The sequence below is a fragment of the Penicillium verrucosum genome (assembly GCF_028828655.1).
Source record: "Penicillium verrucosum strain IBT 35672 chromosome Unknown utg000002l_segment0_segment0, whole genome shotgun sequence".
NCBI lineage: Eukaryota > Fungi > Ascomycota > Eurotiomycetes > Eurotiales > Aspergillaceae > Penicillium > Penicillium verrucosum.
In genome coordinates, this window is record NW_026643211.1 from 2029227 (window position 1) to 2057121 (window position 27895).

General features: G+C 50.2%; 14 protein-coding genes across 14 annotated transcripts; 6 read left to right on the forward strand and 8 right to left on the reverse strand.

Annotated features, from left to right (window-relative positions):
- Positions 1-338: 338 nt before the first annotated feature.
- N7516_006406 (uncharacterized protein) lies at positions 339-1598 on the forward strand (the record flags this gene model as incomplete). Its single annotated transcript, XM_057219126.1, has 1 exon — positions 339-1598. One exon carries the CDS (start codon positions 339-341, stop codon positions 1596-1598), a length of 1260 nt encoding a protein of 419 aa, XP_057073217.1.
- A 488-nt stretch (positions 1599-2086) lies between these two features.
- On the reverse strand, positions 2087-2442 carry N7516_006407 (uncharacterized protein; the record flags this gene model as incomplete). The annotated part of the gene is made up of 2 exons (XM_057219127.1): positions 2087-2355; positions 2412-2442. The coding sequence occupies 2 exons, from the start codon at positions 2440-2442 to the stop codon at positions 2087-2089; spliced, it is 300 nt and encodes a 99-aa protein (XP_057073218.1).
- Positions 2443-2537: 95 nt separating this feature from the next.
- On the reverse strand, positions 2538-3580 carry N7516_006408 (Cytochrome c1 transmembrane anchor C-terminal; the record flags this gene model as incomplete). Its single annotated transcript, XM_057219128.1, has 4 exons — positions 3304-3580; positions 3050-3207; positions 2876-2938; positions 2538-2808 (listed from the first exon to the last, which is right to left on the reverse strand). The coding sequence occupies exons 1-4, from the start codon at positions 3517-3519 to the stop codon at positions 2538-2540; spliced, it is 708 nt and encodes a 235-aa protein (XP_057073219.1). The 5' UTR covers positions 3520-3580.
- A 1031-nt stretch (positions 3581-4611) lies between these two features.
- On the forward strand, positions 4612-7406 carry N7516_006409 (uncharacterized protein; the record flags this gene model as incomplete). Its single annotated transcript, XM_057219129.1, has 3 exons — positions 4612-4723; positions 4783-7081; positions 7136-7406. 3 exons carry the CDS (start codon positions 4612-4614, stop codon positions 7404-7406), a joined length of 2682 nt encoding a protein of 893 aa, XP_057073220.1.
- Positions 7407-7748: 342 nt separating this feature from the next.
- N7516_006410 (uncharacterized protein) lies at positions 7749-7985 on the reverse strand (the record flags this gene model as incomplete). The annotated part of the gene is made up of 1 exon (XM_057219130.1): positions 7749-7985. The coding sequence occupies one exon, from the start codon at positions 7983-7985 to the stop codon at positions 7749-7751; it is 237 nt and encodes a 78-aa protein (XP_057073221.1).
- Positions 7986-8017: 32 nt separating this feature from the next.
- N7516_006411 (uncharacterized protein) lies at positions 8018-8512 on the reverse strand (the record flags this gene model as incomplete). The annotated part of the gene is made up of 2 exons (XM_057219131.1): positions 8156-8512; positions 8018-8067 (listed from the first exon to the last, which is right to left on the reverse strand). The coding sequence occupies exons 1-2, from the start codon at positions 8475-8477 to the stop codon at positions 8018-8020; spliced, it is 372 nt and encodes a 123-aa protein (XP_057073222.1). The 5' UTR covers positions 8478-8512.
- A 689-nt stretch (positions 8513-9201) lies between these two features.
- Positions 9202-10824, reverse strand: N7516_006412 (uncharacterized protein; the record flags this gene model as incomplete). Its single annotated transcript, XM_057219132.1, has 1 exon — positions 9202-10824. The coding sequence occupies one exon, from the start codon at positions 10822-10824 to the stop codon at positions 9202-9204; it is 1623 nt and encodes a 540-aa protein (XP_057073223.1).
- Positions 10825-11693: 869 nt separating this feature from the next.
- On the reverse strand, positions 11694-12638 carry N7516_006413 (long-chain-fatty-acid-CoA ligase; the record flags this gene model as incomplete). Its single annotated transcript, XM_057219133.1, has 1 exon — positions 11694-12638. One exon carries the CDS (start codon positions 12636-12638, stop codon positions 11694-11696), a length of 945 nt encoding a protein of 314 aa, XP_057073224.1.
- Positions 12639-12975: 337 nt separating this feature from the next.
- On the forward strand, positions 12976-14912 carry N7516_006414 (MDR family MFS transporter; the record flags this gene model as incomplete). The annotated part of the gene is given in 6 exon segments (XM_057219134.1): positions 12976-13125; positions 13254-13524; positions 13542-14025; positions 14087-14202; positions 14261-14518; positions 14575-14912. The coding sequence occupies 6 exon segments, from the start codon at positions 12976-12978 to the stop codon at positions 14910-14912; spliced, it is 1617 nt and encodes a 538-aa protein (XP_057073225.1).
- An 897-nt stretch (positions 14913-15809) lies between these two features.
- On the forward strand, positions 15810-16858 carry N7516_006415 (putative extracellular SCP domain protein Pry1; the record flags this gene model as incomplete). Its single annotated transcript, XM_057219135.1, has 2 exons — positions 15810-16109; positions 16169-16858. The coding sequence occupies 2 exons, from the start codon at positions 15810-15812 to the stop codon at positions 16856-16858; spliced, it is 990 nt and encodes a 329-aa protein (XP_057073226.1).
- Positions 16859-17165: 307 nt separating this feature from the next.
- Positions 17166-19581, reverse strand: EifCb (translation initiation factor eIF3 core subunit b; the record flags this gene model as incomplete). Its single annotated transcript, XM_057219136.1, has 4 exons — positions 17166-17594; positions 17654-19187; positions 19259-19451; positions 19509-19581. 4 exons carry the CDS (start codon positions 19579-19581, stop codon positions 17166-17168), a joined length of 2229 nt encoding a protein of 742 aa, XP_057073227.1.
- Positions 19582-20155: 574 nt separating this feature from the next.
- On the forward strand, positions 20156-21268 carry N7516_006417 (SWIB/MDM2 domain protein; the record flags this gene model as incomplete). Its single annotated transcript, XM_057219137.1, has 5 exons — positions 20156-20162; positions 20246-20382; positions 20471-20920; positions 20976-21026; positions 21083-21268. 5 exons carry the CDS (start codon positions 20156-20158, stop codon positions 21266-21268), a joined length of 831 nt encoding a protein of 276 aa, XP_057073228.1.
- Positions 21269-22123: 855 nt separating this feature from the next.
- On the forward strand, positions 22124-24581 carry N7516_006418 (E3 ubiquitin-protein ligase HEL2; the record flags this gene model as incomplete). The annotated part of the gene is made up of 3 exons (XM_057219138.1): positions 22124-22546; positions 22630-22868; positions 22931-24581. 3 exons carry the CDS (start codon positions 22124-22126, stop codon positions 24579-24581), a joined length of 2313 nt encoding a protein of 770 aa, XP_057073229.1.
- A 357-nt stretch (positions 24582-24938) lies between these two features.
- Positions 24939-27830, reverse strand: N7516_006419 (MutS family protein MSH4; the record flags this gene model as incomplete). The annotated part of the gene is made up of 6 exons (XM_057219139.1): positions 24939-26363; positions 26400-26519; positions 26553-26672; positions 26725-26874; positions 26929-27288; positions 27339-27830. 6 exons carry the CDS (start codon positions 27828-27830, stop codon positions 24939-24941), a joined length of 2667 nt encoding a protein of 888 aa, XP_057073230.1.
- Between the last annotated feature and the right edge of the window lie 65 nt (positions 27831-27895).

Below are 27895 nucleotides of genomic sequence, written 5' to 3' on the forward strand. Positions count from 1 at the left end.
GTACCTTCTTCCCCATATTCTTCCCCATACTCCTCAAAGATCCAACTCAACTGCCATCCTTACCTTCTCTTTCTCATAACCCTCAAAATTAAATGACCAGAATGACCAGAATGACCAGGATGACCAGGATGAATTCATCTTCAATCGAAAATCCGATCGGCCCGTGCACGCTCCGCGATCCGCGATTAATAATCCCCAGCATTCGATCTGGTTTGCTGACAATGCATCAATTCATGGATGCGGCTGAGGCTTTGTAAGTAGTTAACTTGCGCCTAATTATCCCAGTAAGGCACAGGTCTCACGTTCATACGCCCAATATTGCGTTATAGGTCTGTACAATGGCACAACAATCGCCACAAGCCGACGAAGCGATGCCAGCTTCTCGATGCCGGTTCAATGCAACCCAGACTCTAGATCGGCTTCGAAGTCTTCTCCCTCCTTTCCTTGTTAAGCCTCCGAAAGTCGAACTCGACACAGACCCTATTCCCAGAACGAATGTTGAACGTCGTCGAGCCTCATTCGCCGCCGCTTCCCTCGATCAAGACGAAACTCTTCCTGAGCAGATCTCCACGCAGCAGGAACACGGGATTGGTGTGTCGGAAACCGCTGCGAAGGATGAGACGGTTCTCTACCTCGCGTACGGGTCAAACCTAGCTTCCAAGACTTTCCGCGGAGTGCGCGGCATCAAACCACTCTCGCAGATCTGTGTGCTTGTCCCCGAACTCCGTCTCACCTTTGATCTTCCCGGATTACCGTATGCAGAGCCCTGTTTCGCAGGCACACAATACAGAGATATTTCTCCTCCGGCATACGACGAGACCGAACTCCAAGATGACGAGACGGATGTGTCGGACAATGAGTATATGTCAGAGAAGGCAGCGCTCATGGGTCGGATACAGCAGGTGGAGGTTATCTCGGGTTGTGACAAGCGGCAATGGCACAAACCTCTAGTTGGAGTCGTCTACGAAGTCACACTAGCCGACTACGCGAAGATTATCGCCACAGAAGGCGGTGGTCGTGGATACCGCGACTGTGTTATCGATTGTCATCCCTTCTCTCAATCCTACAACCCCTCCGACCCCGTCCCGGATTACCCTACCACACCATCCTTCAAGGCACGCACCCTGATCTCGCCAGCTGCGGACAATGCTCGCATTAAATCGCTATCCCAGAACGGCGATGTCGCGCTGCTACCCAGTGGTTCAAAGCTGTCGTGGTGGTATACCGTATGCTTGCATTTCCGACCAGATCCTAACTACGCCCAACCCTCTGCTCGCTATTTGGGGTTGATCAAGACCGGCGCTGCGGAACATGATCTGCCTGTTTCCTATCAAGAATATCTTGCGCAGATCAAAACATATCATATTACAACTACGCGCCAGAAGATCGGGAAAGTGATATTCCTGGCTCTGTGGGCGCCTGGGTTGATTCTGACTTTGGCATCATCCAGGATATTCGCAGGTCCTGATGGTCGTATTCCACCGTGGCTAGTGGCTTTGGCCAATATCACTTTTGCGGGGATGTGGAATAGCTATGACTATTTCTTTGCTCCTGTCTTTGGGGATGGGGAGCGGACTCTAGATGATACCCAGGCCTGAAGTTGCTTCTGGGCCTTTTTTGATGGATTTTATAGCCGTGTAGATTCTTGCATATACAATTAAAAAGAAGATGATCACTGTACACCACTCAGCTCATTGCCAAGTCACAGAACATACCATATCATATTCCTATATGATACAGACATGCACATCGAGACATAATCGCAACTCTAGACATAAGAGATATGCAATGGTCTCATCTGTCATAATCACAAAGGAAATTAAATTCAGATGACTCCTCGAAGCACACAGTTTTCGAAAGGAAATGAAAAAAAGAATATATCTAGGATACAGATACAGGTGTTCGGGGAGCGTTCTAACAAAACACAGACGCAGCGACCAATAGATAGACACAAAAAAATGACGAGACAGAGAGGCCTCTTTGAAGCACCTGTATCAAAACCGGGGGATGTGGTATGGGTTCCCCAGGTCGTACCGGCCTCTTCAGCCTCTCACATTTTCCCACTTAAAAAGGCCTTGCTGCAAATTTAACGGCGGGGGCCGATCGGGGGGCTGTACACGATCTTGCGGGTCTTGAGAGGGGCCCACTTGTAGCGCTTGACCCAGACGGAGATGGCGAAAAGACCGGTCAGGAGGGCAACGGACTTGACACCCATCTTCTTGCGCTCGTCCATCTCGGGCTCGGCGGACCAGTTCAGGAACTCGACGACATCCTTGGCCATCTGGGAGGTGGTGGCGGGGGTACCGTCCTCGTACTCGACAACACCGTCGAACAGGACACGGGCCATAGCAATACCTATCACAGAGTCAGAAACGCTAAAAAGAAACAATTATGAAACTGTCGTCACGTACCGGTACCGGGGAAGTAAGGGTTGAAGTTCATGCCTTCGGCGACGGCAGCACCAGCGGGAGGCTCATCGGGGTAACCAGTGAGCAGGTTGAAGATGTAGTTGCAGCCACCGTGACGGCCCTTGGTGATCAAGCTGAGATCGGGGGGAGAGCACCAGCGTTGGCGGCACGAGCGGCCTCCTCGTTGGGGTAGGGAGCGGGAATGTAATCAGAGAGCTTGCCGGGGCGCTTCTCGATGTTGCCCTCGTTGTTGGGCTCGGTGTCGTACTCGTGCTCCTCGGCGAAGGCCTTCATCTCGTCGACGGTGTGCATGGTACCGACCATTGAGCGCCATGGGACACGAGTGAGGGAGTGGCAGGAGGCGCAAACCTCACGGTAGACCTGGAAACCACGGCGGAGACTTGGACAGGGTCAGTACAAGGTATGCTGGCGAGAGCAAAAATATGACTTTGGGGGAGAGCACTCACGCGGCGTGATCGAAGGTCTTGTTGAAGCGCTCGTGCACCCAAGGGTACTGAGTAGCGTGGAGTCTGAATAAAATCACATGTTAGCTTCCACCATTGTTCTCAACATGGATCGCACAGTGCTCGGCTGCGGCGAAGCCAACAAGTACGGCGATCCTCCTGGGCAATTTCACTCACCCCTCCTCAGCAGGTGTCATGGCGAAGGCCTCCTGGCCATAGAGGTGGTAGTACCATGCGGTGGAACCGGCGGCGGCGGCAGTTGCAAGCGCAGCAGTGAGTGTGAGGTAGAAGGGGGAGCTGGCGGCCTCGGCGCCGGCGGCGGTGGAAGAGGCACGCTGTTGAAGATTAGCGACAGAGCCCTTCTATGATCCATAGGACATTCAAGGAATCGATTGTCCTCTTCCGTGAAGGTCAATGGGGTAAGGGCGTACCGTGGACTTCCCGAGGGACTGGCGGGCGATGGCCCGGTTGGACGCGCGCAGAATGGAACGTCCCAGCATGACGAAGTTTAACCCAAGCAATTGAATTTGATTGGGAATGGGTGCTGTATCGCCAAAGCGAGAGAGAGGGGTGGGTGGGGAGAGGAGGGGGGATGGTACAGGAGAGAGGTGCTGGAGGTTGAGGTCGAAGTCGAAGAAACTTGACATTGATGATTACCCCCTTGCTCTGATTGGCTCCCGGCCACGCTAGAAAACCGACTCTCGGAACATCACAATTCTGCCGACTTACGATGAATTGGTCTATGGAAATTTTACTAGTTGATTATAATAAATCATTCCATTCTGTCAATAGCTTCTTTATCTTCTTCTAATCCTGTGTTGTCGTTTTTTTTCCTCTTCCGGTTGTGCGTATCCCGGGATTCACCGAGAAAAACACGCATCACCGGAACACCAGTTTTCTATTCGAATATAGTTAGAAGATCTTCAGATCAACTTGCTAACTACTAGCTAGTATATATGTATATGTATATCACACTAGTCTATATCTTCCCTAATATATACCATCTTCCTCAATAGTCGGGGTATCTCGGGGTTTTCTTTGTACGTCCATACATAGCTAAGTACCTATTCACTAACTAGTTAGTTAACTATAGCTATATTTAGCTATAACTATCGGTTTCTGTTGCGATTGTTATAGCATCAGGAAGAATGTCAATTGTCTGTTTAAATCTACACCTCCAATTGGTTTAAATAAAAGTTATGATTGGGAAATTATGTGCTACGTTAAGCCTCAACCCGAAAGAATATATAACTAACTATAGTCATCAACTTGTTTCAAACATCTCTAATTTTTGTAACTCACTCTCCTCATGGGTATTTTCACCGTATTTGAGCTTTTTACAGCCCTAGAAATCAAATACAATCCAACCCTCTTATTTTCTTCCAATTGGAGCAAGCTCGATTTGTCTATATCGTTACAGATGTACCCAATGTATACGATGGAGCGGTGTACATTTTGCCAGCCCGGGGAGGCGGCGGCGTTGGACCCTGTCCGTGCGTGATCGTGCAGTATTGGAATGTGGTTCCTGGTTTGCAGTTAGGAAATAAGTGGTCGGATGTGGAGATGCCTGCATGAGAATTTGACGCCAAATATACCCCGAAGACGCTGTGTCTGCTTGATATCGAGACCGGACCACCCCCACAACCCCGCGGAACAGCTTGGAGCGAGTCCGAGGCTGCCCCAAATCCAGAGCTCCCCACGAGTACCTTGTCTTCCGATGAAGAGCCCAGGAACACAATATGCCAGGTGCAAAAAAAGGGCCCACGGCCGCTGCTCGGCCACGCAGAGATGTGCTGGCCTCGCTGCGCATGGCATCAATGGAAGACATCTCCAGAGCTGCTCTTCCAGCAGGTGCGTGAGATAGAGAGATGCGGTGGCGGGGGGAAACTTGCTGACAGGAAGACAAACAGAGATCGTATCCTCTATTCTCGACTACGTCGGCCCCGTTGATTTGATCCGAGCAGCACGGTCCTGCAAGCTCATGCACGAGATGGCGTATGATGACACTCGATGGGTCCACAGGTTGAAACGAATTGGATGCTGGGATGAAGCAGATGCTAGAAAGCATGCTGAGGTGGTATTTGGGACAGTTGCCAACATGGAGGTCGTCGAGCAGCAGGAGGAGGCTGAGGTGGGCGATGGACCAATCCCTGCGATCACTGTTGGCGATGACCCTTCCAATGACCTGAAAGCAATATCCGATGGATTCGATAAGATTGAATTAGTGAATACCGTGTCGCAGCCCGATATGTTACAGGATCTCCTGGATGAACCCGCCCTGACAGTGTTGAAAAATGTCAGGTCAATCCGGGGCGAGGCGCGTCAGGAATATGGCAAGATACATGCCGCCCTGGCACCGTTTTATGAGGACATCGCGCGAACTGGACCATCGTTGGAAAACTTGGTTTTCACGAAATACAAAGATCCCCAGGCCCAGGCGCAGATACTGGCACAATTGCTAATGTTCTCCAAATCTGATATGACGCAAGGATGGGACGAGCGGGTTGACCGTTTAGAGGGTACAATCTCGATGTTTGAGACTGCTGCGCTGAAGGAGTTCCGCCAGGGGTATGAAACAGACGATATTGACGGGACCATGCGGAAATACGCACACATTTTATGGACACTCAACGGTGGGCAAGCTGCCGTGAACCTCTTCATCCATCACAATCACCTGATGACTCGGAAGTCTGACCTGGGAAACGTCGCTTCCTGCATTGACGGTTCAACGGGCCAGGTCAAAATGGAGCAGACGCAGGCTTTCTTCACTCGGCTTAGTGTCGCCTTCAACGATGAAATATCCATTATGAACCGTGTCTTTCCCTCAGCTTTAGACGTCACATCAACCTTTATGACAAAAGTCGGCCAAGATGTGTTGTCTCCTTTCCTCACGGCAATATTCGATGAGCTGCATCGTATCAACATCAAGTCATATCTCACTGCAATCTCGGGGACCTTTGTCCAATGCATGAACCTATCGGAGTCTCTGCTTCCCATACGAGGCTCTGATGCTAAATTCGACGACTATCTTGATAATGTTGTGATCAAGATTTATGAGCCACACCTCGATCTGTATTTGGCAGAAGAGCTTGATTTTTTCAAGAAGGCCTGTGAATTTACAGTGAATGAATGGGACCGTCATCTCTCTGAACAAGCGGCTTCGACAGAGTCTTTCTTGATGTCAAATATCAACCGCCAAGCCGACAAACGAGACTTCCTTACTTCTTTCAAGAAAGTGATCATGATGCCGGTAAACATCCTACCGAGCTTTTCAAGTGCCAAATCAAGCGAAGAATCGAAAGTAGACACGGAGCCAAACAGCCCAAATCCGTCGCAACCATCCCCATCCAAAAATACCAATCGATTTTCGACAATATCCTCGCCTGCCCCAGTGGCCGTCGAGGAAGTTCCAACCACAGAGCTGGCAGCAAAAGCGGCCATCATGAAGACGAAGATGGAGGGTATCCGCTCATTGTTTAGCATCGAAATTGCACTTGATCTCGTTCATTCCGCCAAGTCCAGCCTGGAGCGAGCCGCTCAATTTGTGCGACTTGGCGGCGAGTATGGTCTTGCAACGAAGCAACAATGTGAAGCAATCTTCGTGACGCTGCTACGTATATTGGGACACCAGCACGTTATTGTTGGATTTGATAAGGCTGTCAGTCATCTATCCAACTATCGACCCCGCGAACAAGGGGAGCGTGACCAATCTGGGGTTGAGCCCCTGGTCACTTTTCTGGAACTGGTCAACGTCGGCGATTTGATCCTGCAAATGATGGATGTATTCTACGAGCAGGAGTTGATCGCCATGAGATTGACTGATAGAAACGATTTTGTGGACCCTGCCAATAAAGAAAAGAAACGGTTCGAACAGATGCTGGATGAACGTGTCGCAGCTGGCCTGAATAAGGGAATTGACGTTCTCATGGAAGAGGTGGACTACATTCTGGCAACGCGACAACTAGCCACTGATTTTAACCCGGGTGTTTCCTCAGATCCACACCGACAGACCATGGACGTAGGCGTTAGCGAAGTTGCCATCGCCGTCGTCGACGTGGTTTCATCGCATACGCAGATGCTAGTCGGGAGCACGGACAAGAGCACACTGGACGTGTTTAATCAAGAGGTCGGGCTCCGCCTATTTTCCGCTCTCTGTAAACACCTCAAGCGACAGCGCGTCAGTGTGGAGGGATCACTCAAGTTGATCAGGTATGTATTTGGATCTTCCACTGCGCAGAATTCCAAGCTGACTTGGCTTCCTAGCGACATGAACCACTATTTCAAGTATATTCAAACATTGCGAAACAATGAGCTCCTTCTCTATTTCACGGCATTCCGTGAGCTTGTGCAGATTTACCTGATCGACCCTGGCGACGCCAAGGAACTGGCGAATGTCATCGCCGATGCGGATCGGTTCCATGGGATTTGGCGTGTGGAAGAGGTTTATGAATTTGCTGAGCGCCGAGCTGACTGGTACCTCGTCAAGCGGGATGTGGAACGAGCTATGTATGGAATTGGTTGCAATGTGATGTAAATGGAGACTATGGAGACTATGGAGACTACCGATACCCCCGGGAATTGCATAGCGAGTGGCTTATACTTTACCTACGATGCGGACATGCATATCGACACGGACTGTTCTCCTAGGGAGAGTAGACTCATATGAGTATATATAGACAGCGATTGATGTACAAATATATCTAACTGCTCGCATTCCTTTCAGTCTCGAAAAGTTCCAAATCGAAAAACATGAGCCAAAGCCAAATACATCTCCGAAAGGCACGAGGTATTTCGAAAAGATGTTGGTTTGTCCTAGCCATCTTCCTGGTCGGAATTCATCCGGATCATCACGGTGAGGGCTGATTTCTATCTATTTTCACTCTTCGTTCATGTTACCATCGTTACTGTTGATTCTTCCCAAAATTCGGAGCAACCGAGACATAACCTGTCTCACCTCCCCCACATGGTTATCATTCCTTTGCGATGGATTTGCTCGATCCCGCAAAATACTCATATCCTCTTCGATATCATGCAGCATCTCCCCCAAGCGCATGGTAGCATGACGCAAAGCCTCGCGCGCGACAACCGTCATTTCATGAGTATCTAGCTGCATATTGCCCAAATGTGCCGTTGCCTCAGTTACAATTACTGCAGGCTTGGTTTCCACTGATCTGTCCCTGCTTCCGTTGTGAGTGCTGGGTGGATTGTTGGATTTGTCTAAGCCACCCCCGTTAGCCCCGCCACTAAGTTGAGTGGATCATGTCGGGCTGAGGATTCACATACCAATACCCACACCGTTAGGTTCCTGGTTCTCTCCCCAGCCTCCGAGGATTGACCCAACCGCTACCTCGTACAGCGTGAGTGTCTTTACCACGGCATCTATCATTGTTTGTAGCATTTGCGCGTCCAGATGCGTCTCTGTTACGGGGCAGCCATGCAATAGTTCCCAGTGCTCGACCAAAGCTGTCCCGATGGAGAGGACTTCATCTAGAGACATTTGATGGGTGTCTAGTGAATATATAGTCGAGATGTCTGGGAAGCAATTGAGGGCTTGGGCTGTCCGGTCGAGACAGTTGCAAGGCTGCTGGGGTTGACAGCGCTGCATAATTGGAGTGTTCCGAGCGAACAGTTGAAAGCTGTCCCGCTTGTCTGAAAATTCCGTTCGTTAACATTGTTATAAAGGCAGGTTTGTATCGCACTACCTCGCACTACTGGGAATTGAAGGGTTTGATACAAAGGAAACTGACCTCAAAGTTGGCAACGCTAACTAACTGACCATTACCTTGCCGATCAATAACAATTAATGCTTTAGGCCACCTATGTGCTTCTGAGGAATATGAATGGTACGCATATATGCTCTGGGATTGCGGCAGACGTCGATTTGGATACACGCCACCATAAAGAGTATTCGGTACAGGAGCCGGGGGCCAGGGGGTTGACTAGAGGACCATAACAAAGAATGGCCCAAGACACAAAAAGGGACCTCGGGTTTTGGTCGGGCACTTATTTATATCTCCTGGGGTCCTTTTCCCATATTATTCATCCATCGGCTACTTTCCAATTCTTCCAAGGTTATTCGCTGGGTACTTTTCTGTCCAATCAACGATGTTCGAAAGTACCCGACGCGCATATATTTGGCCATATTTGGCTGTCGCATATATGTTTGTTCTAGTGTCAATAAAGGAGCGGATACTAGCTTGAATGTCTTGAATGTTTGAACAAGTCACAACTAGTTTGGCAAGATCCAGGCGAATCGGAATGTTTACATCAACGAAAAACATATCGTTACCAAACCAGCCACATCGGGATGGTAATAGGGCAAGTTCCTATTATTCCGCCAATTCGACTCTTCCTTGTAAGGACTCTACACGGTGGCAAAGGTCTTCGGCGATCTGCTTCGCAGATCCTTGTACAACACCACCTCCGGGCCCGACAAATCTCCTGATATCGATCAACGTAGCCAAGAGTTTCCCGATTCGACGCCGTAAAATCTGTCTAATAGCTCGTGATTTGGCCTCGCTTCCCACTCTAAACTTTCCCAGGAATAGATCACAGTTTGCCTCCGGAACGGGACAGGTAATATTTCGATCGAACGCACCACGTACAGAGCGCTCAAAGCGAGCAGCAGACTGATGAGCCGATAAAGTCCTCGTTCCGCCGGGGGAAATGGGACTGGAGATTATTGGCCATGCAGTTCGGAAAATGCGCTCCCTCTCGTGCGCGGAGATCGCTGCTAGGCGAAAGAGATCTTCGAAAAGGGAGACAACACATTCTGCAAGCAAGCTCAAGGCCATCAGGCTGGAAGGCCGTGAATAAAGACATCCCTCGTCTTCGGGTACATCTCTACCACATTTAAACAATTGCTCTTTGAGTAGGCGAGTGTCCCGCTCGGCTGTCATGACCACATCAATTGTTAGGAGCTTTTTGTCCGTGCCACGAGAATGTTCGAGCCAGGCGAGACGACGGAGAATAGTTAAGTAGCATTGACCCTGGCATGGGCCATCGGACTCGGAAGCTGGTCGGGTAGTGCTGCGTGAACTGAGACTACCATTTCGATTGCTTGGCGTGGCGAGCGAGCCGATTTCTCGGTCGCGATTATTGCTGAGAGAGGTATGTCTGCTATGATCGTCGGGCTGTCTCCAATTCTGTGAAGAGCGCATTGAGGAGTTTTGAGGCCATGAAGAATTCGCTGGAATTGATGATTCCGCAAATAGGTCTGATGATGAGAATATGGCCGGGCGAGAGATTGAGGATGAAGCGAAATTGGTAAAATCAGAGTCGCGAAGTCCAGCCGTATCCCCAGAAGCTTCATCCCTCCTTGAATGGTGCCTAGTGGACTGTGAGTTGCCAGTACAATTGGCGGTGTCAGTTGTGTTTCTATTTAGAAGCTCTGGCAATTCCGACTGGGAATTCTGGAGGCTGAGGCGCCGTTCCATGGCTGCTTCTGGAGGACTTGAGAAAGGTAAAAGCTCATTGAACGCATATGAAGTCGTTGTATTAACGGCCGGAGCAATACTTTGCGTCATTCGCCAAGAGGCACTTTCCATGCTCAATTTCTTCCTCTTTAACTCAGTCGGGTTCCGCCTAGGTGGAGCCCCGGTGGGTAACTGACGCGGTAAGAACGGAAGTTGACAGTCGATCGAGGATTGGACGTCCTCCATAAATGCATCCTGGTATATATTGCCCAACTCACCTCTCTGGGAGGCTATGCCGGGGCAGCTCACAGAGCTCGCCAGTCGATCAGCTGCGTCAGATGCGAATGGAGTATCATGCATAGAATCAGCCAAAGATAATGAGATCGCGATGGTTGAATCGGGCCACTGGCTCATAACATCCTCTCCTTCCGTGGCTAGAGGCGCCGTATCCTCTGTCTGGGCAGGTTGGGCATCCAAATCTCCACGCGGAAATTGAGCACTCTGGGACGAAGCATCTCGCTTTCTAGGTCTTCCCATGCGACGGAGTGGGCTATATACACAATGGAGTCCGTGCTTCATACAGCGGTCACACTCGGGCTTGTTTTGGCTGCATTTGATTTTCAAGGATTGGCAGGCGTCGCACGACGTGCGAAGTCGTGCCTGGGAAGACATGATTGGACTAGAACAACAGCATCGGGTGATTTATAACGACGCTCAGTCAAGTTTCATAGAGACCTCGGGAGATACCAGGTCAATGGTCCCCAAGCTGCGACCTTCAGGGCTCATGACTGCTGACAAATATGTTCTGGGCCCCCAACTCGGTAAGGTGTAGCCCAATGTATCCGGTTGTGCTTTGTTCCTCAGTTTTATGTGCATGGGCTGTGAGACCAGAGGATCTAGAGACTACCGTAGAAGCAAAGGCCTGAAATAGTATCTGTAGTGCGCGAGGAGAGAAAGGAACTATCCAGGAGAGACTAATAGAGAAATGAGAGAAGTCACGTGGCATCAGCTTGACATGGCACCGTTGCTCTAGGGGGATCTAGAAGTACCCTCCTCTACTCCATCCCAGAGTATGAAAATGAGCGTTCTTCATTTTTATTCGTTCTGCTACATACATATATTATCGCGTCGTTACACTTATGTCTTGATGGTACTATTTAATTAACTGACGACTTTACACAACCGGCCCCCCTTCTCCAACCTCCACTTTTCACTACCCACGCCAAATGGTGCCCAGAACAATCCTTCGGGGTCCCATCGATATTTCACTCCACTCAGAATATCCCAGTGGGCCCCATAAAACTCGACTTGCCAGCCCTCCAATTGGAAATCGGCTTCGTTCATGTACGACCCAACTGCTGGCCCAACCCCTGCGTGTCTCTTTAGCGCCGGTCCAACCACCCGGGTCATCTGCTCCGCACGCGAAAGCCCCAAGGCAAGGGTCCTTGGTATTTGCGGTAATGGGTGTAGAAGTTGCCCTCAGAGCTGACCCGCAATGTGTACCGTATGTGCATGTCATCGAGCCGTGACTTTAGTGGGGCGAGCAATGTCTCCATCTCGGCAGCAGTCTGAATTCCCTCTATTGTGATAGGATGCACAAAAAAAGCGTCATTTAAGATGGCATAACCGGCTGTGGTCCCGTAGCCCAAGAGAGCTGGGAGTTCTTCTTGCCAGGCTGCAAAGGAGGCCCAGTAGGCATCATCATTGGCCTGATCTTGTCGGGATATGACCATACTGGCGCCTCCCACAGGTACCTCATCGGGAAATGCCCGGACGATGACAGATATGACAAATGCAAAAACACCCCCACCGCCCCCGCCGAGAGCCCAGTACAGCTCGGTGTGTTGAGTCGGCGAAGCGATTATGTGTCGGTCATCTGCTGTCACAACCTCCCACTCCAGTGCCTGGTCTGCCGCCATCCCATTTGATGAACTCAATGGACCATGTCCTCCGCCTTGGATGTAACCCCCAGCAATGCCAACACTCGGGCAGAACCCTGCTACGATGCGCAGCCCGTTCGCATGAGCAACCCTCACCGCATCCGATCCCATAATACCTGCACCAAGGCGAAGTGCACTACCGTTGTGGTTTTGACTTTGATAGTTTGGGATCACTTCAGACGATGGCAATGTCCCGCGTGCCGGTGCCGATTTCCCCATGTACTCATGTCCTGTATTTTTGATTATGATTCGGACATTGTGCTCACGGAAAAAGTCAAGGCTGGCATGTACTTCATCCACCGAACTAACATTGACAGCCATCTGGACGTGTTCATTCACGAGGCATTGAATTTCGGATTCTTCAAAAGGATCACAGGGATTGTTGCCGGCGTTCTGAAAGAAAGCACTCATAACCGAAGTTGGAGAGTTGATGCTGCTATCCTTTAGCCAAATTTGGTCTGCAGGAAGGTCCGGTTACTCAACTGGATTCTAGGCCATTCCCACTCTCCTCCAATCTCCTCGCATTTTGTCGAATTATACTGAGGCTGGTGACCTTGCTATGTTTCTAATCAGAATTGGTCCAATCGGGTACTTTTTTGACCCCTATATAGTAAAACATCGGGTACTTTTCTTTCTCTCACAGCTTGAAGCTCAGTGTGTATTTAACAGAGATTCCTTGCTACTTCAACATTATTTTGCTATCCTCCTGGCTACTATTTATTGTGCATCGCTACATTCACTGAAAACCATGTTGGTGACAAACTCGAACCTGGTTACAGACAAAGAGGAAAGAACCGATACGCCCTCTGAGTCTCAAGATGAACTGGCACCGGTTAAGTACCCATCGGGACCAATTTTGGTCATAATTGTCATCGCATTGATGCTGAGCATGTTCCTGGTAAGTTCCATAGCATACTCTTATAGATACTAATACCGAGCTAACTTCGAGATTTCAGGTCGCCCTTGATATGGCAAGTACCCGAATCATGAAAAATCTCCAAGACACCCTGCTAACTCTAAGTCAAGAGTATTATCTCCACTGCCATCCCGAAGATCACAACCCAGTTCAATAGCATGGAAGATATCGGATGGTACGGCAGTTCCTTCTTTTTGACACTTGCCGCTTTCCAATCCGCCTGGGGTCATGTATACAAGGGCTTCTCCCTGCGCGGCTCTTTTCTGGCGGCCATTGGCATATTCGAGATTGGAAGTTTGGTCTGCGCTTTGGCGCCAAACAGTACTGCATTGATTGTCGGACGGGCCATCCAGGGCATGGGGGAGCCGGTCTCACTGGCGGGTGCTACACCATTGCAGCTTTCATTGCGCCCCCAAAGAAAGTCCCCATACTCATTGGCTTGCTGGGGTCTACATTCAGTGTAGCGAGTATTGCAGGACCTCTGCTGGGAGGCGCCTTTTCGCAGCATGTTACATGGCGTTGGTGCTTCTACATTAACCTTCCCATCGGTGGCGTGGCTGCCGGGGTCTTGCTTTTCTTCTTCCGCACCCCTGACCAGGCCAAATCTGGGATGGGAAAGCCACTGAAGGAGAAACTGCAACAGTTCGACTTCATCGGTCTGGTAGTCTTGCTGGCAGGTTTGATCTGCTTTTTTCTGGCCCTACAATGGGGAGGAGTCACGAAACCGTGGAGCGACGGCTCCGTCATCACTTGTCTTGTTTTATGGGTTGTCCTGACCGGTGCCTTCCTCGGTATCGAGTGGTGGCAGCAAGACCGTGCGCTGATGGTTCCGCGACTATTGGCGAATAGGAATATCGGCGCCTGCTGTGCCTTTATCTTTTTGTGAGTTCTGCTCTCTTTTGCGCCACGGTCAAGCCTCGAGAACAACATCTGACAGAATCAGCCTCAATGCCGCCAACTTCTCGTTGATCTATAACCTTCCAATCTATTTCCAGGCCATTAATGGAGACTCTCCCATGGCTAGCGGGATAAAAAACATCCCAACCATTCTCTCAACATGTCAGTTCCGGTCTCCTTGCATTTATACTCAGCGGGACTTGTACTAATAGACAGAAAGCAATCGCAACTTTCCTATCATCTGCTATTGTCACCAAGGTCGGATACTACCAGCCATTTTTGCTAGCCGGCAGTATACTAGCCACTATCGGCGCGGGCTTGATCTACACCTTCGATCTGACATCCGGTCTGGGCCCTATTATCGGATATCAAATTCTGTACGGTACAGGCACCGGACTCTCAGTTCAGATCCCTGTTGTTGTAGCAGGAGCATTGAGCTCAATAGATGACCAGGCCATTACCATGGCGACTGTTCTATGTACGTCCAAATGTATTCAAGATACCAACTGACAACCCACTGACCAATTCATATAGTCTTCCAGTTCATCTCGGCCGCTTATGGTGTCGGCTCCACGGATTCGATCATGAACAACCTACTTCTGAAAAATATACCCAAATACATGAAGGGTATCAATCCTGAGGAGGTCATTGCTGCCGGTTCAAGCGGGCTTGAAGAAGTCTTCTCGGGCTCAGCGCTTCTTGGTGCGCGACGCTCCTACCTTAATGGTCTACATGGCAGTTGGGCCATGGGAATTGCGCTCTTTGGCGTGACATTTTTGTGTGCCCTCATTCCGAAGCGGGGAGGCAAAGTCCCGCGGCCGGGTGAGCAAGGTGGAAAGGATGACCAGGGCAACTTTGTTCCTATGGTCTAGTTGGTTTGAACTGGGCCTTGGTCTAAATTTTGGCAGTGGAGTCTCTAAGCTCACTTCGGCTTGTGGAGACAAGAGTTATACATACAATGTTGTAGATCTCAGATAAGTATTTGTTTCTACATCCCATAATTTAATCCCTAGGGTAGAAATTGAACATCCATGACTCCAATTTTTAGTTTCATGAGACGAAAGAAAGCGAAATGAGATGAAACCGGATAGTCTAGCAGCACAGATAAAATGGCCAAGATGAATGAAATATCAAATATCAAATATCAAATATCAAATATCAAGTATCAAGTATCAAAGATCAAATATGAAAGATGAAAGATCAAAGATCAAAGAATATCGTGGACGATGCAACCCCAAGCCCTAAAAGTCTGCTGACGTCAACACCGGCGGCTGCTGGAACACCGTCTGAAACGGAGACTCTCTGGTCCAACAGTCTGTCTGGTTGCATTCTAAAACATATTAATAGAATTAATAGAATTGAAAGAATTGAAAGAATTAATGGAATCTTGGGCTTTATCTCTTCCCTAGGAATCTTCATCTTTCAAGTGCAGAGTACGTCTTTCGATCTCTGAAGAAGGTTATCTGATTGATTTTCTATTCACCTGCATTGTGCCAGTTTCTACGAGAAGACAATATACACAATAAATGACCATGGCTGCCTAAGACAATAGACAATACACGATCATTGCATCACCACATTGCTCTCCAGTCGTCACAGCTCAGGACCGCGTCCCAAACCGGATCGGAGCCTCGCGCTCCTACTATTGAACCAACGACAATAAGAAAAAAAAAAAAAAGACCATCTGAGATCATGCAATAACAAACTACAATTAAAACGACCACTTGTCTACAGCTTCAAGTCAAAAAGAAGAACTCCAATCCTTCAACATGGACCGAAACAATCACACCAAATCCACACGATGGCTGGCCATCATTGTATTCCTCAGCATGCAAATACTCAGCACAAAAGCCGACGTAGTAACCGTTTGGACTACGGTGAAAGTACCTGCGCCAGCACCAACAGCGCCCCTATCACCATCCTACACCTCCCTCAACGAGTTCAAGGACGAGATGTTAAAAGTCACGAACGAATACCGCGCCAATCACGATGCTAATCCACTACAATGGAATAACACTCTGGCCGATTACTCGCGGGAGTGGGCAGAAGCCTGTATCTGGAAACACTCGGTATGTATCAATAAATATCCCCCAAGACCACGAGATATTAATGACCAACATTACTACAGAAAAGTAGCTACGGCGAGAACCTCGCATACGGATACCAGAATGTCTCTGCGGCTGTCATCGCCTGGGGCGATGAACGCGATATGTATAACTTTGGGAAACCGACAGGCTTCACTGAGGAAACGGGACATTTCACTCAGTTGGTCTGGAAGGCGACTACGCAGGTTGGGTGTGCTGCTGTCAACTGCGGGTACACGAAGAATTCCAAAAGAGATAACGGGATCGAAGTGCAAGAGGATGTCTTTGAAGAAGATACACTAGAAGAAGATGGTTTCGAAGGGGTGTTGATGGCGCCTCGTTTCAGCACCGATGAATCCGGACAAGATGGGTTGGAAGGGCGGAAGGTTGCGCGAGGTGAGCAGCGGGCTCAGGGGTGGTATGTTGTTTGCGAGTATACACCCCCTGGAAATGTTGTGGGTCAACATGACTCCTACTTCAGGAAGAACGTCTTGCCAAAGAAGGTACCTGCTGTTGACGACTCGTCTACAACCAAGTCTTCTTCGTCCACGACTTCTGAGACTTCTTCTACCACGTCTACGCCGGAACCATCGCCGAATGCTGCGACATCTACTACCATGGGAAGTCAGAGTCAGCCTACAGGAGGTGCTATGAGGTTCGCGCTGGACTCAACATTGGGGATGATGCTGGCAGCATTGGGAACGGTGGGCGTCGGGATGGGGCTTTATACTTGATATAGCTTACTTTTTTAACTGATTTAAATAAACAAATACAAGGTTGAACTTTGCTAGGAACTGGTTTCGTAGCCATCTCTCATGCTTATCCACATTGCACATTTGGTCGGGAGGCGTACCGCTCGATCTATTGATTTTTGGAATGTCCCGATCCTCACTGGGCTTGCCCAGGGGACCTAAAAGAAACACAAGGGGACAGAAGGCTGGGTTCAGGGCACAAGCGCGAAACGCCAGCAGAGAAACAGGGGGAAAAGAGGAACAAAAGGAAACACATTATTTGCGAAAAAAAAAAGAACAGACAGATTCATCAGCCAATGACCTCCTCGGTCTCCTCGATAATCTCCTCCACAATCTCCTCGACCACGGAGTCGCCCTGGTCTTCGACAACCGGGCGCGCGTCTTGGGCGGCCGTGGGTGTATCTGCGTCCTCGGGGAGGCTGAAGGCCTCCTTCTCTTCGGCGAGGAGTTCCTTCTCCCGACGGAGCCAGGCGAGCCACTCGCTGAGTACACGCTTCCGGGTCTCGACAACGGCGGTGTTGGCGATGTCGACAGCGTACTTGTCTTCCTCGTCGAACTCCTTTGAGTACTCGCGGAGGTTCTTGCGCACTTGCTTCTGCTCCTCCTTGCTGAGGAGAGTGGCGGGGCGTGGGCGCCAAAGGAACTGCTTGAACTTTTCGGTGGGGTTCTCGGAGAGTGTAGTACCGGAGAAGGTGTGCATGTTCCAGCCGTTCTCCATCTATAATGCGGTCAATATTATGAATCGTAGTTGAAAAAGAGAATTAGGTTTAGTCTTACCGAGTGAGTCCAGACACTGGCGCTGCTGACAACGTAACGACCGGTGGAGTCCCAGTCAACATCGGTGACACCGTAGTGCTCAACGGTCTTCATCAGCTGGAGGTTGGCTGCGAGATCCTTCTCAGCCTCGATCTTCTCGCCCTCGAAATCCATATCCCAGAAGTCCATATCGAAGTTGGTCTGGGAGTGAACAGTGGCGACAATAACGAATCGGCCCTTGGGCGACCAGTAGATGCCGTTGCTGGTCTTCTTCTCAATAGTGCGAACCAGCTTGAAGTTGCCGGCGGTGTAGCCCTTCTTCTCAGGAGCGAAGAAGGAGACGGAAGTCTTAGGGAGGACGGCGGCACCAGTAGGTGTCTCGCCGTTGGCGATAACGACGAATCGGGATCCATTGGGCTCCCAGGCAAAGTTAATCACGGTATCCTTGAGACTGTCAACAACCTCAACGGGAACACCCTTCTCGCGAACACGGAAGATCTCCAAGTTAGTGGCCATAGACTTCTTCGACTTGGAGTGACGGTCGACCTTGACGCAGACGTAGGCACCCTGTGATTGCCAGTGCAACTTGACATCGGAAACGTTGAACAGGTTACGGGTGCGGACAACCTCCTTTGAGGGAACGCTCATCATACCGACACGGGCGGGGTTGCTGCCGATTTCAGGAGTCCAGAAGCAGAGCAATTGCTCGTACTGCTTGATACCCTCACGGGTAACGGTGGCAGGCGACCACTCGAAGTCCATAGCACCCTCAATCTTCACGGAAGTGCGACCAAGAAGGTTCATGTTGGGGAGTTCGTAGATAGAGAGAGATTGGCCTTGGAGCATGCGAGCAACGTACTTCTCGTCCGCGGACCACTTGAAGGCAGGCCACTGCACCTTCTTCTTAGGTGCAACATCGCCCTCGATCTCGGCAGGGGCAGCCAAATCGTGCGACACAAAGGAACGGAGGGGCTTTCCGGTCTCGATATCCCAGACAATGATGTTCTTGCCGTCCTCCTCGTAAGTCAATAAGGGTTGGCCTTCCTCGACCTGAATGGGGCGTGCTGACCACGTTGTCAAGTAACCCTCAAGCGGGGAGAACTCGATCAACTGCACGAAGGGGTGGGGGAACTGCTTTTGCTTGGAGAAGGACTCGCCGCCCCAGAGTTGGACACCCTGGGGGTGGACGGAGGCAAGGAATGTACCCTTGGGGGACCATTGGACGAAAAGTTGTGTCCAGTGAGCGCGATCCACAACATTCTCCGGAGGGTTCGTCTTGTTGTTCCAGAACACGCCAACCTTGTCGTTACGGTAAAGGGCGAATTGATCCCGGGCGCTGGCATCTCCCATCCACGAGCGCAGGTGCTCCTTCTGCTTGAACGGTTCCGGAACAGGTGCCTTGTATTCTTCATCGACGCGACCTTCACGACCATAACGCTCGATATCCATCAACTTGTTGACGGCCATAATGTGCTTCTTATCGAGAGGGACGCCGTGCAACTGCTTGACGGCGGCAACGGCCATTTCCGGGGTTTCATATTCCACAAATGCGAACCTATATCGCCCCAATGACAGTTAGAGATCGTCCATGATTTCTCCATACCTCATTGGATATGCAATACGCACCCTTCGGTCATCTTCTTGTCGTTAACGGGCATAAAAACCGCATCTTCGGAGGTGCTGCCGACGGAGTTGAGTTTTCTCAATAAGAACTTGACGAGTTTTTGTCGGCTATCTTCGGGCACAACGGGGAGGCCATCGATGACGATAAATGTATCCAGTCCCTCCTCGACCTTCACTTCATATTGCTCCTTAAGATCTGTGGACTAACGTGTTAGAGAGAGGGGCACACAGCCACGAGAAATCTTGCACTTACCGGAGAAATCAATCTCCTCCTCCTCTTCCTCGTGGAGATCCTGCTCGGACAGGTTATCGAAACTGGGCGCCATGATGGGTATACCGAAGGCGTCTAGAGGCTTCGGAGCAAAGATAGATCGGTGCAATTCGCTGATGGATTTTCGGGCAGAAACAAATCGCGGCGGCCAAGCGGGTTCTTTGTGTGGACTGACTCAGCACTGAGTCAGCAACTGTCGATTTTATGATGCCTTAGGAGCAAAATACCACGTGACAAGCCTTCATCTGCTTAGTCACAATTTCCCCAGCTTGAGGTCGGGCCTTTCAATCATCATAGACGTTTCTAGAGGCTCTCAATTGGATACACTTTTCTTTTAGACTGCATATCTTGCACCAAGCTCTTTGACCGACCAGGTCTTTGTCTATCATATCATTTATAAGCTACCTGTCCCTGCGCTTATTTTGCCTGGCCCTTCTCTGTCTCCAATGCCCCGCCGTTCCTAAGCGCCAGTGCGACTTGAGTATAGCCCACCTGACAACTCCGAGCTCTCCCTCGGCCATATACTCCTTTACAAACCCCGCGATATCCTCAATTGCGAATTGCAAATCTCAACCCAGCTCGTACATCTGAACATAAGCAGCCGATCTACGTGATCTACTAGCAACACGATGTCGTGTAAGCTACCTCGCTCTTGCCCCGGCGCCAATTTGCCGGTTCTCCAAAAAGCCTCCCAACTGATTGGTGATCTTGCGCAATAGTGACCTCTGACTTGCGCGACAAATATGTCACCATAATTGACGATATTTTGGGCAGAAGCGACCTCACCACAATCTCCGAGAAGCGAATTCGCAAAGGTCTTCAGGATACCGTCGGCTATGATCTCACTCCGATGAAGGTCAGTCAAGTTACGAAGATTTATGGCGCATTATATTTCGATGTCATTCAAGATGACTGGCGAAGGACTGTGGCTGACATTCACAAAGTCTACGATCAAGCAGCTGATCATGGAACGATTCGATCGTTACGCGGAACAAAACGGTGTGGGCGGGTCGCCTGATGAAACTGCCCCAAGCAATTGTCAACGCGATGGCGATTCAGCTTCAGCTGCGGTGCCCTCCCCGCCCCCCTCCTCCTCTCCTGCGAAGCGCCAGGCCTCCAGCGATGCTACTTCCGAGCCTGCGAGCGCATCACCGCCTGTCAAGAAACACAAGGCCGATACTGATACCGATGCGGATGCGGTGTTCGCGGCCAAGTTGCAAGCCGAAGAGAATTCGCGCGCGCGACCCACTCGTGGGGGCAACACTCGGCGTGCAGCACCCGTGAAGAAGAAGAGCAAAGCCAAGACCTCGAAGAGGGTTAGGGCAGAAGATGATTCAGATATTGGCTCAGGCGAAGAGCCAAAGAAGGAGATCAACCGAAATACTGGATTCCATGTATGTCTTTCTATAGCATATTTCCCAAACTTTCCATTAATTCTAACGGTTGCAGAAACCTATGAACCTTTCCGAACCTCTGTCCGCACTTCTGGGAGAACCCACAGTGAGTACCTCTCTTGATCCTTGGTCATCGGGACCCTTTTAACTAATTTCGCACAGCTTTCGCGACCCCAAACCGTCAAAAAGGTTTGGCAATACATTCGCGAGAACGAGCTTCAGGACCCCAGCGATCGCCGCCAAATCCGATGCGACGATGCTATGCGTGCTGTCTTCAAGCAGGATCGAGTCCACATGTTCACCATGACAAAAATTCTCAATCAGAATTTGTATAACCCCGATGAATAGTTCGGGGGGTGACAGAGTGGTTGGTCATTATGGGGGAGCAGGCCCCAAACCAAGTCCTGTTGCTTAACGATTCTCCTTCGTCTTACTTCTTTTCTTGCGATGCATGGGGATGCTGGCGTGAACTTTGAGCAATTTCCATTCGCCATTTCTATTTGTTTTTGATTTGACTTGCTTGTGCTCTCCAGCGGGAGCTAGTGTAGCCCTCCATAGGTGATTTTATGGGCTTGAAGGCCCTGGAATCCACTGCCTACATGATATACATATGTGCATGGCCTTCCACAGTAGACTGTAGATTGTAACAGCTCACAATGTGTGTTCCTTGGTCGATTATATCATTGTACATCATGGATTTCGATGTTTACTCTTTGCGCAACTTCTGATGCTCTTTTGTTTGTTAAACCCCATATGGTCTATAGATACATCGCAGCGTTTCTAGGAATGGATCAAACAGTCTTTCATTAGGCTCCCAGCTGCCTATAAGCTCATGATATTTTGACCTGATAAAGCAGCCGGCGCAAACAAGCCGATGAGTCTGCCTAATATGTGTGGCCACTAGCATGGTGTTCGTATAAGGGAATGGGCAAACACAGCCATACTCTTCAAATAGATGCTCTATGTCCCACCTAATCACTCAGCTGAATTTTTTTGGCGTGTAATCAAAGACACAAAGGGAGCGATCGGTTGAAGACCTCATATCCTCATCCAATGCGGAATGCGGGATCAGTCAGCGACATCTCACTTTTTCTCCAAAACCTCTCCCCCACCACAATCCACAAACTCCAGGGCTCTGTGGCTCCAACACACCTGATATTGGCCCGAAGCTGTTGTATTGTAACTTTCCTTCCCGTCTCCGCAATGACCGACAACCAGACCTCAACCCAAGAGTCATCCAGCCAGGGTCGCGGCGGGCGTCGCCGCGGCCGCGGAGGGGCAGCTCCCCCGGGCCGTGGAGATTCGCAACAAAATACCGGCGATGGAGAAAGACGCTCTAAGCCTCGCACCCGCGGCGGTGGTCGTGGCGGCGGCGATGCAGGCCGACAAACTCGCAGTACCGATCAGACTAATAACCACGATACTCAGCCTTCGAAAGCCACAATCACAGTAACGAAGAAGCCGGTAGAAGCGGCCACGGACGATGCAGATGATGGAGAAGTATGCTTTATTTGCGCTTCTGCCGTCGAACATACTTCGGTCTCTCCCTGTAACCATAGGACGTGTCACATTTGTGCGCTTCGGTTGCGGGCACTGTACAAGAACAAGGCTTGTGCTCATTGCAGGGTATGATGATCTTGTGATTATTTCTTGGCGAGCTGTGTTGCTTTTCGTTGGGATTCTGTTTCACATGCTGACTTGTATACCAGACCGAATCGAACTTCGTGATCTTCACAGATGATCCAGTGCGGCGATATGAGGAGTTCGACAAGAAGGACTTTGCTCGGACGGACCACAATCTTGGCATCGAATATGGAAGTGATGAGATCTTCGGGGACACCGTGCTGCTGCTGCGATACAACTGTCCGGACGAGGACTGCGATGTGGCCTGCTTGGGGTGGCCAGACTTGCACCGCCATGTAAAGAGCAAGCACAGCAAAGTTATGTGGTATGTCGATCTTATAACGTGCATGATTCTTGAATTAGCAGCTGACTGTATCTTCCGAATAGTGACCTTTGTACTCGTAACAAGAAGGTCTTCACCCATGAGCATGAACTATTTACCCCGGCGGAACTGCGTAAGCACGAAAAATCTGGCGATGACAAGCCTGGAGCTATAGACCAAAGTGGCTTCAGGGGACACCCTGAATGTGGATTTTGTCGTCAACGATTCTACGGCGACGACGAGCTGTACACTCATTGCCGTGATAAACATGAACGTTGCCACATCTGTGACCGACGCTCCTCTCATCGTCAACAACAATATTATATTGACTACAACGCGTTGGAGAATCACTTTCACAAGGATCATTTCGCTTGCCTGGATAAAGAGTGCTTGGAAAAGAAGTTTGTGGTTTTCGAGTCCCAAATGGACCTGAAGGGTCACCAAATTGAGGCACATCCCGAAGGGCTCTCTAAGGACATTCGGCGAGACGCAAGAATGGTTGATCTGGCTGAATTCGATAACATGCGCACTCCTTATCAACAGCAACGCCAGCGTCGCGGTGCCGGTCGTGGCCGTGACCCCAACGCCGAGCCATTGCCAGCCTCCAGTGCACAGCCAATGACCCGTGCGGAAGTTGCATATCAGCGACAAATGGCTATACAGACTTCTCAGTCTGTCTCAACACGCAACTTTGGCGGTCAGCTGACTCGAGAAGATGTCCAACCCGTGCGTGCTCCAGAGCGATCCGGCGCTGCCACTCCAGTGCAGTCTGCCCCCACGTCACGCTCTCAAGCCCTTCCTACTGCAGCATTCGAAGGCCTGAACATTTCTGCCAACTCGGCACCAGCGACCGCACAAGACCAGACCCGCCGAATGCGCCATGAGGCTGTGATTGAACGTGCTTCAAACCTCCTCCGCAATGATGCCACCAAACTCGCCGAATTCCGCAGTAGAGTATCAAGCTACCGCGCCTCTTCCATCTCGGCAACCGAGCTCATCGATGCCTTCTTTTCATTATTCGACACATCCAGCACCGAGTTGGGCAAGCTCATCAAGGAGCTCGCTGAGATCTACGAGGATGAATCCAAGCGCTCTGATCTCCTGCGAGCCTGGAATGACTGGCGTGCCATCAATGAGGATTACCCTGCCCTTCCTGCCGGTGGTCTCTTACCTGGCATGTCAGCAGGCGCCGTCAACACTGGCGGCAAACGCGTCTTGCGCTTGAAGTCATCGACTGCTAAATCCTCCCGCTCCGCCGTGGGCAGAAGCGGCACTCTCCCAAACGCCCCCTCCAACCCATTCCCTCCCCTCTCTGCCGCAGCTGGCCCCTCCTCTCGCCGTGGTAAGGCCGCTGCTGCTACCCCGTGGGCAACAGCAGCTCCGCCATCTTTCCCCCGCCCTGCGATGCCTAGCCCGGTCAGTCGCCCATCATCTGCAGCACCATCCTCCTCCAGTCGCGTACCCGCTGCGCCCGCTCCCCGCGGCGCTGATTCTTTCCCCGCTCTCCCCGCAGCGGCCAAGCCCAATGTCCTCATGGCTGGAAAGACTCGTGGTACCGTCCGTTGGAATGATACCCGCGGCCCTGCCCCGAACGCATGGGGCTCAGCCCCGAGTTCCGGAACCGCCTCTCCGGCCGAACCCAGCAATGACGACTCAAGTAATGGCAAAAAAGGAAAGAAGAACAAGGGAAAGCAAACCCTGTTCCACTTCGGTTGATTCGCTGTCATGTCTTGATTGATTTATGTTTCTTTTCTTGATTGGGTCTTGCTTTGGCCTATGTTGGATAGACTACCGCATGGTGAGGAGCGCCATTAAAACGTATATGCTATGTTCGGGTAAATTTCTTGTTCTTTTTTTTGTTGTACCTACTAGCGAATGCAGATACAATGTATTGTATAGAGGTAACCCATGTTATTTTTACTTCATGTGTCAGATATCATATATTAGGGAATAATGTGGCCTTCACAACCCGTCGAATCATCAAACTGTCACCATAGAAGTACACAAATATGATCTACAGGAAGGGGACAATAAAAAGGCCAATTCACTTACCATCCTCATTCTTCAAGTCCTTCAGACCAACACCACACTATCATTGTCAGTGACATGCTCGGACTCACAATCCGAATCAGATTCGATTACAATGGGTTCGGAAGCAAGTGTGTTGTTCATTCTCTCGTTGTTCTCACTCGAACCTAACGCCTGGATTTCAGGTGTATGGACTGACACGTTGGAAACATGTTCAGTATGAGCCTCTGTCTCACTTTCATCGTCGGGGTATAACTCCATTTCTCTGTTGATGGCAGTCATGCGCAGCACAAAGTCATCCTGCAGTTTAATCAACAAAGCCCGAAGACTAGCATTATCCATCGTGCCGTCACGGGCGAGAAATAATTGTTCACGTAGAGATAAAAGCAACTTCCGCTTCTGGGCAATAGCAACAGCACGCGACGGACTGCTCCTACGCTGAGCCAGCTGGTCCATCGCCTCTGAGACGGAGCGCGCCTTATTCAAGACGGCAGGTGGGAGGTCAGCGAGCTTAGCGAGGACAAGTCCATATCGACGATCTGGAACAGGGCCCTCTGCAATGCGGTACTGCATGGTCATCTTGGAAGCATCCGGGGCGATCTCTGCTGCTAAGTGGAAATTGATCACACCGCTGCGCTCGGCGAGAATCTGCGCCAGGTCGTGGAAGTGCGTGACAAACCAGACCAGGGCATTACTAGAGATAAGTGCTTCTGCTAGGGCGACGGCAATGGCGAGACCATCGGTTGTGCTAGTGCCGCGACCTAGCTCGTCGATTATGACCATACTGCGTGGCTGGATGTTACGGAGGATGAATGCCATCTCCCGCATCTCTGCTGCGAAGGTCGAGACGTTGGCGTCTAGATCATCTGAGGTGGCGACGCGGGCGAAGAGCTGGTGGGAGATTGGGAAGGAGGCGTATTGCGCTGGGACGAAGCAGCCTATCTGCGCCATGACTGTAACCAGGGCTAATGACCGGATGTAGGTCGACTTGCCGCTCATGTTGCAACCTGTGATGATCTGGAATCTTGTTTGCGGTGTTGCATATGCATCGTTTGGGATGAACTTGCTGTTATGAATCTGTTCTCGAATCGGATGACGTCCCGCCTTGATGGCGAGAGTGTCGGTCAGCTCTGGTCTGATGTACTCATGGTTCGTTGCTAGCTGAGCGAATGCCGCGAGCATGTCTAGCATTGCAATTGCTTCACTGACTCGAAAAAGCCCGGATACCTCGGTGCACACGTCTCGGAGCAGGTCCTGGATTGTCTGGTCGCTCATGTTGATTACCTCGCTGTGGGCATCGGTGATCTTTTGATTGAGTTTGACCAAATCCAATGTCTGGCACTCGATACGCTTTCGCTTGCGGTACACATTGATAAAAACATCCGGAAGTGGACCTGGTTCGGTAGCAGGGATGCAGATGTAGTATTGCCGGGCTGTGTCGTACTTCAAGTCCAAGATCATATCACAATTCTCTAATATAGGTCAGCATTATTCATGAAGTCTCACAACTTCAAACATGCCTGATAATTTTTCAATCAGCTCTGTGGCGTCCGCATTCGCCTCCTTATAGGTCTGCCTTGCAACATCGAGGAGACTGTTGACGCCGGCCTGATTCGTGTGAGTGGTCTGTATCTAATGTAAAATTATACAAGCTCTGACCTTAACACAGTAAATGCGTTGGTTCCTCAGATCAAGTGGCTTTGACTGGTAGGTTACATTCTCATTCAAAGTCGTGTCGATCAGGTCCTCAATTGAACGATGCCCTTCGGGGGCGCACAACTAAAGTGCATTAGTTTGATTGAGTAAAACACCAAAGGGATGTAGGGTCTACTTCGCGTATGGTAAGCAGCAAATCGCTTTGTGCTGCTCCAAGCGCTTGGAAGATGTTTTTGATTGCAGACACATAAGTCTTGAGCATGATGACATTGTTGACGGACTGCTCGACGTATTGGATTGTCCGCTTGGTGGGAACCAAGATGATCTTGATAATCCGTTAGCGCGAGTCTTGAATACTAGCGATCCTTGGAGACTCTACCGCGGTCAACACTTTATCTGCATCAATGAAGCCCTTGAGCGCCTGCCTCACAGATACAAACATATCCTCTTTGGTGGCCAGATCTTCCACAGCATTGTATCTGGCTGTCAACTTGACTCGTTCGGTTGAAGGCTGTAAGATGCTAGCTCGGAGTAGTCTGGCCCCCATAGGTGTCAATGTCTCGTTCAATAGTCCAAACAAACTTTCTTTAGACTTCGCATTTTGCAGGTTCTGGATAAGTTCAAGGGACACAATAGTCGCCAAGTCAATCGTCATGGACCCCTGGGACGGTTCGAAGCGTATCCGAAGAGAATGCGCGGTAAAGGATCGCTGGAGTTCGACTTCAACGTACTTGAGAACCTAGTTTTTATGTGAGTAGTCCCTTTTGGCAATATGAATGGTGTTCATACTGCGGCAAAGCAACATGCTGCGAAATAATTCCCGCCCAGAGTCACCTTGAGCGAGTCGACTTCCTCTGGAAAGGCCAGCCGTTCCACATACTCATGGCCTGTCTTTTCAGACCACCACCTGCGGTCTAGGAACGTGAATATAGGATCTGGCAGATTCTCTTGGATGATATAACGGAGCTTTGACTCTTTGGCAGTGTTCATGAACAGGATCTCGCTGGGTTCAAAAACACCAATCTTGATGATTGTCTTGACGTAAGTCTGGCTGTCACATATCTGACAGAGCACTGCTTCAGCTGTCGCAAGATTGACAAATGCGAGGCCAATGGTGGATGAAACGCCCCGCGATTCACTGACGGCGCAGATGATGTCTTGTGCTGCGACACTGGTAGCCGTTGTGGTCGGTCTGGCCGTTGGACGTCTACTTGTACTTCTAGAGACCGAGGGCGAGGAAAAATCCATAGAATTCAATGAATTCAATGAATAAACCGACATTGTGAAGCTCAATTCTCATGGCCAAGATGGTGTTATGTAGATGGGGAAATCGATAGGGCCGATAA